Source organism: Gopherus flavomarginatus, chromosome 10, assembly GCF_025201925.1.
Source record: "Gopherus flavomarginatus isolate rGopFla2 chromosome 10, rGopFla2.mat.asm, whole genome shotgun sequence".
Classification (NCBI taxonomy): domain Eukaryota; kingdom Metazoa; phylum Chordata; order Testudines; family Testudinidae; genus Gopherus; species Gopherus flavomarginatus.
In genome coordinates, this window is record NC_066626.1 from 64,277,819 (window position 1) to 64,291,325 (window position 13,507).

At 40.6% G+C, this 13,507-nt stretch overlaps 1 protein-coding gene across 7 annotated transcripts in view; it reads right to left on the reverse strand.

Annotated features, from left to right (window-relative positions):
• The window catches only part of CCNT2 (cyclin T2), a 44,235-nt gene that overhangs the window by 18,847 nt on the left and 11,881 nt on the right, over positions 1–13,507 (reverse strand). For 4 of the 7 annotated variants that reach the window (XM_050916011.1, XM_050916010.1, XM_050916014.1 and 1 more), the window contains 3 exons: positions 6,886–7,014; positions 5,700–5,760; positions 4,435–4,497 (listed from right to left, as the gene is read on the reverse strand). In XM_050916011.1, the coding sequence (XP_050771968.1) occupies positions 4,435–4,497; positions 5,700–5,760; positions 6,886–7,014 (253 nt within the window). Of the gene's footprint in view, positions 1–4,434; positions 4,498–5,699; positions 5,761–6,885; positions 7,015–7,388; positions 7,452–9,032; positions 9,116–13,507 lie in introns of all 7 variants that reach the window. The other 3 variants (XM_050916009.1, XM_050916012.1, XM_050916015.1) reach the window with 2 other exon arrangements.

Genomic DNA, 13,507 nt, shown 5'->3' on the forward strand with positions numbered 1-13,507 from the left:
TAGCACCTCGAGTCTTCACCAAGTGCATGGCAGTCGTCACCGCCTGTCTGCGGAAACATCAAATACAGGTTTTCCCATACCTCAATGACTGGCTGATCCAGGGCTCAGGTGGAACTTCAGGTGGCATTCATCAAAGCCACCTTCAAGAATCTGGGCCTCCTACTGAATGAGACGAAATTGACTCTGTCCCCAGGGGGCGGGAGGGGAACGGGATAGACTGCTTCTATACGCCTTCCCACCCATACCGCTCATCCACAAAGGTCCGCAGAGACCGGGCTAAGGTCATTCTCATAGCACCAGCCTGACCCCACCAGCGTTGGCACGTGGGTCTCCTAGACATGTCAGTCGGAGCCCAGATTACCCTGCTGCTCTTCCCAGACCTTCTCACACAGGATCATGGGCGGCTCCAGCACCTGAACCTGCAATCGCTGGATCTCACAGCCTGGAGGCTCCATGGCTGAATACATTCGAGCTCTCCCGTTCCGAACAAGTCAGAGAGGTTCTCCTGGGCAGTAGGAAACTCTCCACTAGGGCCACGTACCTGGCCAAGTGGAATAGATTTTCCATCTGGTCAGCTCAGCATGACTTTCCCCCGGTCGCTAGCCTCAATGCCCCAGAGTTTGGATTACCGTTTCCACCTTAAGCAGGAAGGTCTCTCCTTGTCTTCTATAAGAGTACACCTGGCTGCCATCTCGGCTTTCCACCCGGGGATACAGGGCCGCTCGGTTTTCACTAACTCCCTGATCAGTCGCTTCCCGAAGGGCCTCAACAGGTTGTACTCTCATGTCCGCCAACTGGTTCCTGCTTGGGACCTTAACTTGGTCCGCCCTAGGCTCATGGGGCATCCCTTTGATCCTCTAGCAACATGGTCCCTGCTCTACCTCTCCTACAAGGTTGTGTTCCTTGTGGCAATAACTTCAGCCTGGAGAATATCTGAGCTCAGGGCTCTGATGTCTGAGCAGACCTACACCGTTTTTTTTGTTTTTTTTTTTTTCTTTTTTTTTTTTTAAGGACAAGGTTCAGCTCAGGCCCCATCCGGCTTGCCTCCTGAAGGTGGTGTTGCAGTGGAACTGCAATTAGGACATTTTCCATCTGGTTTTTTTACCCCAAGCCTCATGCGAGTACCAGGGAATAGAGGCTCCAAACTATGTCCGCAGAGTGCTGGCCTTTTACATCAAAAGGACGAAACCGTTCAGGAAGTCGGTACAGCTCTCTGTCACAGTAGCGAACAGGATGAAGGGCCAGCCTATTATTTCAACACAGCACATTTAATCATGGATTGTGGCCTGCATTACTGAGTGCTACAATCTAGCAGGAATCCTAGCACCCTGATAACAGCGCAATCTACAAGGGTACAAGCTTCAATTACAGCTCTCCTGGCTCAAGTCCCCACCCAGGACATCTACAGGGTGGCAACGTGGTCATTGTTACACACTTTCGCTGCACACTATGCATTACCAGGCAGGCCAGAGATGATGTGGCCTTTGGTAGAGCAGTACTCCATTCAGTGGACAGCTCCGACCCCAGCTACTAAATTTGCTTGGGAGTCACCCGATTGGAATTGACATGAACAAGCACTCGAAGAAGAAAAATGGTTACTCACCTTGTTGTAACTATTGTTCAAGATGTGTTGTTCATGTCCATTCCAATACCCACCCTCCTACCCCTCTGTCAGAGTAGCCAGCAAGAAGGAACTGAAGGGGTGGCGGGTTGGCAGGGCTTTATATCAGGTGCCAGGAGGGTGACGCTCCGGGGGCGCCCAGGCCGACCCGATGGATGCTGCTAAGGGAAAAATCTTCCGGCCATCGTGCACATGCGTGTGCACACAGCTGATTGGAATGGACATGAACAACAATTATGAGAAGGTGAGTAACTGTTTTATTGAGGTACCAGAGAATTCTGTCTGGCTGCTCTGGTGGCTGTTGTGGAAGGCAAATGTATGGATATGCCTCAGCTAACCTTGTGGATCTTCTTCTGCTACTAGAAGTTTTTGTCAATGCCCCTCTTTCCCCACCACCCAATAGAGAGCGCTTTCTAGGAAGTTATTGGTCTTACTATGGGGTGGACAGCACATCCCCAAAATAGGGATTTGTTTGTACTAACAATATTCTGAAAGGGCTTTCTTGGAGACAGTGCTTCTTAACTAAGATAAAGTGCTGCCTCTGGCAGATGAAGTTATTGTTGTATCTCTCCCATCCTACCCCTTTAGCACCAAGCATTTGATGCTGACAATAGTTTATATTCAATGCTAGACACATCAGTTTTCAAATGTCTAAACTTAGCATTTATCCACCACAGAACACCACACTGTGATGCCAAGGAATAAACACCAAATTATGTTAAATTGGGATAATGCAGTATACCTAGCTCTTAGCACTTTTCATCACTAGATATATCAAGCTACAATCCCACTGTGTCAAACTCATCCTGATCTGGTTAGTATAATTCATATTCATCTAGTCTAGCGTGGAGAGATAAGAACAGAATTTCAGGTATAACTGGAGTCTTCACACCTAAACTTTAGTATGATTTAAATGCAGTTTAACAAAATACCCTTAATGTTAAGTGCACACTAGCATTAAACATCAACATGTTCATAAAGAATATTTACACCATCAATACATAAAGTTTGTTGCTACACAGACAGACATACATCTGAAAAAAAGCAAAGAAAGGTAAAGTTTAGCCACCTCACAGAATATACTCTGCTTATAAGCACACCCCTTACAATCACATGGCACAGACTATACATTGCAACCTTAATTCTGATTCCCTCAATCCATCCTTCCATACACACACATACCATTACCAGATTCCACCCCCAGCCCTGAAACATTACTCATTTTGAAAGTCTGATGTAATAGCTGACTGTATCAGAAGAGGATAGCTACATAAAAGGGGAGTTTGCAGAAAGGTGGTTAAAGGGAGTGATGACAGGCTGGGTAGGGCAGAAGTGAAGCTGCTGATTAAGATTTTATTTAACAGCTGCTCACAAAAACTCCCCCATTGCAGGATAAAGTAACAGAAAAAAGTAGTTCCTGATGTAGATTTCATCGGCTGGAAAAGATTGGAGCTAGATACACACAATCAGGCTTGCATATGTCCAGGTCATATGCAAGTTTTATTTATGCAAGTAACAACTAAAAATTACCCTAAATGGGTAAAAAAAATTCCACACACAAAACCTACCAATTGCACCAGAATCAACTTCCAGCTACTTTTCTATAGACTGATATAAATCTTTTAACGAGTCTATCGTTGAGACATAGGACTGCCAACGTCAATTTTCAGCCACACCCCAATTTCAAAATAAATTTTAATTTGCAAAAAAAAAAAAAAAAGTTATACCAGTGGCTCTTATTTTTAAAAGAAAAACAGCTGTGTGCCTTTTTAAAATGCAACTCTAACTATGCAGGTGGTCCCAGACACCTGCACAAGAAGAATAAGTATATGTATAGTGAGTTTATCCAAGTAATTTCTTCCTACACTGTATATCGAAAAACCACTCAAACTCTATCTTGGTTATTTAGTTCTGAAAATAGACAGGACTATGGAATAATCTCTTGCAAAAATTTTCTTAAAAAGGCTTATAAAGAATAATAGCTTATTATCTATAGCCATGCTAGTGGGAAAAAGTTACATAAGGATGCAATCACTGGCTGAACATAGGTTATTTCATTTCTTGCCAACACGACTCCAATTCATATAAAACAGCTCTCAGATTACAGAGATATTGTTCTTATTTATAGTATCATTCACATCTCTCTCAAAGCGCCTGCATGTGGCAGACTTCCTTATGTACTCTGCCAGTCACTGCTGGCTGACGTGTGCCTTGACAAAGCAGAACTCAACACTGACACAAGATGCTTTTGCATGGATAGAAGAACTTTATTTGTAGAAAGCTGCAGATTCAAACTAACTAGCCCTCTAATGTATTTAATTCTGCAGCAGATACTATAAGAAAAGCACTTGATTATGAATGAAATCATGAACTGCCATCCCAAATACCTTTTGGCAGTACTGGAAAAGGGCAGGAGTAAAGTAATGAGGAATCCCAAGGACTTGCTTCTTCCAAATATAAGTATCAGCCACAGGAGACCACTTATAACTACTCCTGTGGCTGTCAGTTGATGGAATGGAAGGAAAGAGTGAGATGACAGGGCCATGGAATGAGAAGTGAAGAGTGACAGAAAAAAAGTAAGGGACAGTACTAACAATTGGTAGACACATCATGGAAATCATATATTTTTCTGAATTATGAAGACCATCAACATTTAAAGAGAATTTTCGAGATCTGGCTTTTAGTAACCTGAAATACATCAGTTTAAAGAGTGCTCTTTGGGTAACAGAGAACTGGGGGGAAAAGGTGTGCCAATTATATTTACTCACACTGGGGAAGACACTTCATAAATCATTTTATTGAAGATCACTGACCTCTCACTAACTGCGTACATTTCACAACATCTGTATGTGGATGTTCAATGGTAATCTCAAAACCTGAAAAATTAAGAATTATGTTTCAGAAACTGCAGTACATTTGTATTTGTATAAAAGAAAGATCTACCATGTATCAAACCCCACCCTCTGCAGCCGATGAACATCACAGTGCTCCCTAATGTCAATAAGCCAGATGAGGGAAATAGGATTTAACCCTTATTTCACAATTCTTTTGTATAAATGATATGGAATAAAGCCAGTAAAAAATATGCTTTCTATGGCTTTTATTAAGTCAGGTCTCATTTGCGAATATGAAAAATTCACACATATGTTGCAGCCAAAAACACAGTTTAAGTTTCAAACCGTAAAATGAAATGATTCTGCAAATGGTGATGTCACTAAGAACAAATCTGACTGTGTCAATTGCATTACTTTCCTCTGTTATAAAAATAAAGCACAAAAAACAAAAGGGGGCAAGAGTTTGGTATAAAGCTTTTATCATTTGTTTGAAGAGACCTGCAGACTTCAGTGTGGCATGTAACCTTATGTGACTAAGTTAATATTTCTCTACGTGGCTCTGGTGATAAATCAAAAATGACACTACAATAGTTTATAAATGTAATCTGAACCCAAAGATCAACTGTATTTAAAAATAACTGTCCAATTTTTGAAATGCCAAAAGTTACTAAAAAGATCACTCATTCTCTGAACTTTTTTGTTTAAATAGACTTTATCCACAGCATTATAGACTCATAGACTCTAGGACTGGAAGGGACCTCGAGAGGTCATCGAGTCCAGTCCCCTGCCCTCATGGCAGGACCAAATACTGTCTAGACCATCCCTACTACCAGCATTACTAGCATTCAACTTTAAGAATATTAGATCAGGTACAATTCTATAGTCATCTTGCAGCTTCATTTTTCTTGTTAAACTGAGTTCTATACAACTATGCACTTAAACAAAAATACTATCATGCATTGATCTGTGTTCAGATATTGGTTTTAGTGTCGAACCTATCTGAAAAGGCACTGCATATTGTAACCTCCTGAAGTGTGGCAACAACAGCTATTTATATTTGTCCAACTTAATATAGCATACATGCTTACAATGCAAATATCCTTTTCTTAGTTAAAGTAAACTGCAACAGAAAAGGTCTGCTAAAGGTCAATGGTATTGAAGATCCACTGTAATGGATGTACATTCAATTGAGTGCATGCAGAGCATATTCTTGTGTAGGCTAGATGCCATTTAAAATAACATACCTAAAGTTTGAAGCATTATTGTTTCAAGTATAACCAGTTCTTGGGCCTGCTGAAGGTATGCCTGAAATGTAAAAAAATAAGTTACTGTCAAGACCTACTAGAGAAATTTACAGTACTTACCAAAGTCTCAAATAGAAATGGTATGGGCAACATGTTAAGACCTCCTTTAAGACCTCAAAATTTACTTACCTTTGATTTATTATATCCTGATACACATTTGGATTCTCAACTTTAAAAACAGTTAACTACAACTTGTCTGCTATCACAAAGGCCATTAGCCACTCAATGAGTGGTAGCATAAATCAAATCTGAGAGAACTATTTTCATAACTGAGCTTGAAAATAAGTACTGTATACTACAAGGAAAAGGTACAATTGCTGTCTGATCGGGATATTTCTTTTTTCCAGTACAGAAGAACCTCAGTTACAAACTGAACAGTCAACCACACATCTCATTTGGAACCGGAAGTATGCAATCATGCAGCAGCAGAAACCAAAAAACAAAAAAAAAAGCAGCAAACATAATACAGCACTGTGTTAAATGTAAACTACTAAAAAATAAAGGGAAAAAGTTTAAAAAAGATTAACAAGGTAAAGAAACTGTTTTTGTGTTTGTTTCATTTAAATTAAAATGGTTAAAAGCAACATTCTTCATAATAAAGTTTCAAAGCTGTATTAAGCCAATGTTCAGTTGTAAACTTTTGAAAGAACAATCAATGTTTTCTGTTCAGTGACCAACATTCCAGAGTTACAAGCAACCTCCATTCCCAAGGTGTTCGTAACTCTGATGTTCTACTGTAGCTAAATTGGGAAAAGCATTAAAAAATACATAAGCATATAAAAGATACTGTGTCCTAACGATATGTTAATCAGGATTAACCTGAACACCTATCACAAAAGTTAACTTTCTACGATGCAATGCGTTTCTTATTACATGCACAAGTGTCCTATTAAAAAGGGAATTAGAGGCCTTAGTTTGCATGAAATATTAAGTAATTGTGATAGGTCCACTAATGGCTATGCTATTAAGTTACACAACAGATAAATTATTTGATTTAAGCAGAGAAGCGTCTTCTAGAGTTGGTAGATGGCATTAATCCAGTCAAGAACATAGTACAGCAACTCATCTGAGGTGTCAACTATATCTTAAGAATTACAATTAGATTTAAAGTATTATTTCCACGTACATCACTTTTTGTATCCAGCTGTAGCTCTTGAGGATGAAGACAGGCATGCGCTACTTTGATAACATGTTCGAGTTTTCGTGGTTGTTCTTCCACTTTCGCAGCCAAAAACAATGCAGTAGGAGAGATTATCTGTAAGAGAGGATAATTTTTAGTTTTAAAAAACAATTTTTTTTAATTCTAGTATAAGCAGGACCTAAAGTTACATGGAAGGGGTGAATTGGTAATTGCAAAAAGTATTAGAAAATCTGTACAAGGGATGAGACAATATGCAAGAGTAAAAAATGAAGACAGTTACCCTAGCTGAATTTCAGTATGATAGAGTTCTCATACTCAGCTGATGAGGGAAAAAAATTGTAAGCATTAAATTATATTATGATCAAGAAATGTTTCAGGCCAAATTAATTCTGACAGATAACCGACAGATTTTTTCATCAGATAGTCACTGAACCAAGAAGAGGTGATTCCACTTTAGATTTAGTATAGATAAGTAGCAAAGACCTCACTGAAGAACGGCTTGTAGAGGACAACCCTGGTTCAAGCGATTCATGAGCCAAATTCAGTTTAAACTAAATGGAAGGATAAACAAAAATAGTCTGTAATTAGGGTCCTTGATTTCAAAAGGGAAAGCTTTAATAAATTAGGGCAAGTAATTCGGGAAGAACAAGGATCTCAATGTGGAAGAGCCTTGGATTTACTTTAAGTCAAAGTTGTAGACAGGATTTGAAGCCTGCATCCCAAGCAAGGAGAAAAAATTCATAGCAAGGGTTGCAGACCAAACTGGATGAACAAGGATCTCAAACAGGTTATTATGGGAAAGCAGAAATCTTACAAGGAATGGAAGAAGGGATGGAGCAGCAAGGAAAGCTCTCTCTTGGAGGTCAGAAAGTATAGGAAAAATGTGAACTGCCAAAAGCTAAGCAGAGTTGAACTATGAAAAGGAAATTAAAACCAATACTAAAAAGGTTTTTTAGCCATATAAATAAAAAGAAATCAAGTAAAGAAGTGGGACAACTAGAGCAGTGAGGATGGGCTACTTTTTGCAATTACCAAGCAGGGCCCAACACCTAAATGAATGCATAGCCTCAGTTTTTAATAAGGGTAATGAGGCGCTTAGGGCAAGATAAGGGTGGCTAATGAGTATGAGGATATGGAAGTAGAAAACTACCACATCCGAGATGGACGTCAAACTCAAACAGCTTAATGGGATCAAATCAGGGGGCCTGGATAATCGCCATCCATTAATATTAAAGGAACCTGCACACGAAATTGCAAACCCTACAGCAAGGATTTTTTAATGAATCCATAAACTAGGGGTCGGTACTCTACGACATTGCTAATATACTACTTATTTTAAGGGAAAATAAGTGATCCAGGAAACTACAAATCTGTTAGCTGACCTTAATTGTATGAAAGGTCTTGCAACAAATTTTGAAACAGTAGTTAAGAATACAGAGATTAATGGTACTTTGGAAAAAAATGGCAGATTGTGCCAGACCAACCTGATGTTATCTTTGAGAAGATAAGTTATTTTCTAGACAAAGGAAATGCTGCAGATCAAATCTACTTGGATTTCAGTAAGGCACTGACATTTCCACATGGAAAATTGGTTAAATTGGAGAAGATGGGGACTAAAATGAGAAATAAAAGGTAGGGAAAGGAACTGGGTAAAGGGGAGACTACAATAGGTCACAATGAAAGGTGAACTATCAGGCTGGAGGGAGGTTACTAGTGGAGCTCATCAGGAATTGGTCTTGGGACCACTATTACTTATTTTCATTAATGATCGTAGCACAAAAAAATGCACGTGCGCTAATAACATTTGTGGATGACACAAAGTTGGGAGATATTGACAACATGGAGGAGGACCAGACTATAATAGAAGAAGATCTGGATGACCTTGAAAACTGAAATAATGGAAATGTGATGAAATTTAATAGTTTAAAGTCATGCACTCAGGAACAAACAAGAATTTCTATCAAGCAGATGAGGACATACCAGTTGAAAACAATATAGGAGAAAGACGTGGGTGTATTGGTTGATCACAGGATGACTGAGCCACCAATGTGATGCAGCCATGAAAATGGCTAATGCAATCTTAGGATGAATCAAACGAGGTAATTCCAATAGAGATGGAGAAGTGTTATTACCATTATGCAAGGCACTGGTGAGATCTCATCAGGAATAGTGTGTGCAATTCTGGTCTCCCATGTCTAAGAAAGATTAATTCAACCTGGAACAGGTGCAGAGAAGAGATACTGGGATAATCAGAGGAATGGAGAACCTACCTTACAAGAGGACACTTGCGGAGCAAGACTAACCAAACTAAGGTCTGATGGGAGACATGAATGCTTGCTCTAAATACAACAGAGGGATAAACACCAGGGAGGGAGGGGGTCATCTAAGATAAGGGCAAATGTTGGCACAAGAAAAAAAAAGATCTAAACTGGCCAACAAATTTGGGCTTGAAATTTGATGAAGATTTCTAACCATCAGAGGAGTAAAGTTCTGAAATAGCCTCCCAAGTGGAGCAAGAGGGAGGGAAAAAACCCTAACTGGTTTCAAGACTGAACTAGATAAATTTATGGAGGAAATAAGATATGATAATATGGCCTACAATGGCATGTGGCGCCTCTGCGACTGCTGGAAGCCAGTATCTTCAAGGACTGGAGATGGGACAGTAGGTGGGGAGGGCTCTGAGTTACAACAGTTAATTCTTTCCCAGGTGTCTGCCTGGTAGGTCTCACTGACATACTTAGGGTCTAACTGATCACCATATTTGGGGAGCAGAAGGAATTTTCTCCTAGGTCAGATTGGCAGAGACTCTTCAGGGCTTTGGAGCTGTGTTCTGGCTCCGTTCCAGCTCCAGGCAAAAACCTGCAGCTCCACTGCTCCGGACCTGCTCCGCGCTCCAACGCTGGGCTCTGCTCCAAAGCCCTGCTCTGGGTTGTTTTTTTCCCACCTCCTCTGCAGCATGGGTCTCTTGCTGGTTTGAGCTACAGTAAACGGTTGGTTCTCTGTAACTTGAAGTCTTTAAATCATGATTCAAAGACTTCAGTAACTCGGCCAAAGGTTATGGGTCTATCACAGGAGTGCATGGGTGAAGTTCTGTGGCCTGCAATGTGCAGAAGGTCAGACTAGATAACCACAATGGTCCCTTTTGGCATTAAAGTCTATGTGACTATTCACAGGTACAGTTTTCCAGACACAGGTTAGAATAGGATATTTCTTTTGAAATTTACTAAATTCAGACAGTTCATTCAAGTAAAGATTAAGCTCAGAAGTGAGTGAACTCTGATACTATCTTTTGTTTTGAAAAAGGTGAAGCAGAGTCCCAGGAAGATCCACTGTTGACTGTCAGAAGCAAGCACAAACACCATTTGGCACAGAAACCTGGCAATCAATCAAAATGCTAATGGATTGGAAGTATGAGACAATAATATGACCAGTGATTTCACAGGCGTACCTCTGGTCTGGAACAGTCCCATAATACTTAACACAAAATGTGTGCCTGGGATGCATTAAGCACACCATGATTCATGAACTAGAAGTTTTACTGACAAGTAATGCATGTTTGAATACAAATTACTTTGGGGAAGGATAAATGATATATACCCACTCTAAGGACCAATAAGACCTCAATGCAGACTGCCATAATTGGCACAGTATTTGTAAAATTCAATAAACATATTCTTTAATATTTGTATACAATGCCAAAACAGAGGCACTGTTCTATAGCCCAGTTCCTAGATGTCAGTTTTCAGGATCAGAGTACATAAATAGGTTCTTATTTCTCCTAAGCTGAAAAAAAAAATTAATATTTAAAGGAGCTGATCGTTTGAGAAAATGCATTTTGTATTTGCCACTCCCATTTTTCAGGCAAACAACAGAGCGAAGAGTTAATTCTAAAATGTCTGCCAACTCATTTTTCTGTATCAAGGAAACCTGACCTTTCACTTCTTATTCCAAAATTTATCAAGTGATACATAAAATTGTGTTAAAACTGTAGAGTTAAGATTATAATATGGTCAACCAAGACAAATGTACAGAATAAAGAAATAAGGCCTTTTCTTGCTGCAGAAGTCACACCAGCTTAATTTTAGTTGATATAACTGTAAATGGATTTAAGAGGATTCAGCCAGGGTTTACAAATTGTTTTTCAATTTTAAAGCAGATTGAAGTTATAGTACAACTTCTTCTGTATGTAGAGCAACAATAAGAAACAATCTGCCCATTGAGTGTCAATTACAGATATGTTATCTATTGTAGCAACAAACATTTTAAGCTACATATTGATGCAAAGCTCAGGCAGATATGGATTATAATTAAGGCTACGTTTTAGTCACGGGTATTATTAGTAAAAGCTACGGACAGGTCACAGGCAGTAAACAAAAATTCATGGCCCATGACCTGTCCCTGACTTTTACTACATACCTGACTAAAACATGCTCTGCAGTGCATGCTGCCTCTGATTGCAGGCACCACTCCCGCAACTCCCATTGGCTGCAGTTCCTGGCCAATGGGAGCTGTGAAGCCGGTGCTCTGGGTGCAGGTAGCGCACAGAGCTGCCTGGCCATGCCTCCACCTAGCAGCTGAATGAGGGGGAGGATGTCACCACTTCCAGGGAGCCCTCTAGATAAGCCCAGCGCCTGCTTGACCCTGCCCCGTGCCCCAACCCCCTGCCCCCTCTCACACCAAACACTGCTGCTGGGAGGGGGAGGTGGCCTGAGACTGCCCCAGCAGCGGCTGGTGTCCCTGGCGCAGGGGCTGCCTGAGCTTCCCCTGAGGCAGGAGCACCAGCCACTGCAGAAGTCATGGAGGTCACGGAATTTGTGACTTCCAGCACAAACTTGCAGCCTTAATTATAATGGATCGTCACAGTAGTCACAGTTTAACAAAAATCCCAAATGAAATTACATGCCCTACACCGTCAATGGGTATCGTAGCCCTTTCCACTGAACCAAGATGGGGGATATCCTAAAAATTAAATACTTGTTTTTCTTGTTATAAAAGTGGACAAACTATGGACAACTGAAATCAGTCACTTCTGATTAGAAGTAGATATTTTCAACTGTTTCACTTAACATTAAGAAAACAGAAGATCCTCTTAATGTTTCTCTTAATTTTTCTATAAACCTTGAAGCCCAGCAACCTAAAAGGAACACAAACAACAAATCTGGACCTCCTTTGAGCTACAGCAATATGCAATTAAAAAACCTAAAGCAGGAATAGCCTATTTTTTGTCAAGGTCCAAATTTCTTGGTCAAGGTATAGTCAAGGTCCAGACTCCAGAGAAAGTAATAATTAATAACAACAACCACCAGTAAACAAAGATTTTTGGGTCTGTTCAAAAGCCTCTGGCGGTCTGGATTTGGCCACGGTCTGCCTACTGACTACCTCGACCTAAAGTTTCTTTGCTAAAGCTGGATCACAGGCAGCAATTGCCTACACAGCTCCCTAAGAAAAAGAACACAGGGCTATTTCCTTTGGATATATTTACCTGTAGCATTTAGTATTTTACTTCCCCAAATAAGCTGCATTTCACATTTAAGTTCTGTTTCCTTCTTGAAACAAAATTAACTAAAATGTGTTGATGTCATATTTTAATGTATTAAAAGTATTATTAAGATTGCCCTACACTACCCGTAAAATCCAGTTTTCAGTTACTTATAACCGTCAAACCTGAACCACTTAAACTGACTTTTCCACGCCAGGTATCTGCGTCAAGCTAAATTAATTCTGAAAGTTTCAGCCAGACTGGTTCAGCTGCTTGAAAACCAGACAACAGAATAACGTTTTGCCATTAAAAAAAATTCTGGTGACCGTTTCTTTGAGGAGTACTATCATGCTCTGGAATAGGAACTTGCAAATTAGTAGGAGGTACATTGTTAGGGAAGTGCCTTGTGCTGTTCTCGTGAAAACCTGTTCAAACTTGGCCCAGTCATAATTTTTGAAAAGTTTCAGATCACAAAGACAGATAAAATCTTGAAGATTCAGTGTGCACTGAGCACACTCCAGCTATTCACAGCTCCTATGTATAACCAGAGGTATGTGAGCCACCCCAATAGCATGAGTGAGCACGCTCCAATCCAGGGTTACAAAGCCAGACTTTCCTTGCAATTGCTATTCTGGGCCAAGCACAGGAACTAAGAGCAGAGAACCTGTGCCTGCTGTACTTTTAGTGAGCCTCTTGCTGGTACCCAGTCAACGTGGACGTGTTAGACACCAGACTCAAATGCAAAGGGGATAAGAGTCAGACCAGGGTGGAGAGAAACAAAGTACTTGATGAGACTGGGACTCTGAGATGGGGAGGGATGAGGCAAGGGAAGATGTGCAAGTATGAGGAAAGTGTCAGATCTGACAAGGTGCTGAAGTGTGGGGAAACTGGACAAGGATTCTGGAGGCCAGGGGGACAGGACTGGAGGGGGAGACTGGGACTCCGGCAGAGAGCCCTGGAGGGTAGGTATTAGGGTTGGCTGAGCAGGAAGATTGGAATGAGAAGCCAGAGAAACAGGAAGTGGGACTGTGATGAGGAACCCAGGACAGGAAAGAGAACTGGGAGAAACAGGTTGGAAGTGATGGAGCAGAAGGGATGAAAGTGAAGTGGGATGAGGCAGAGAAGTGA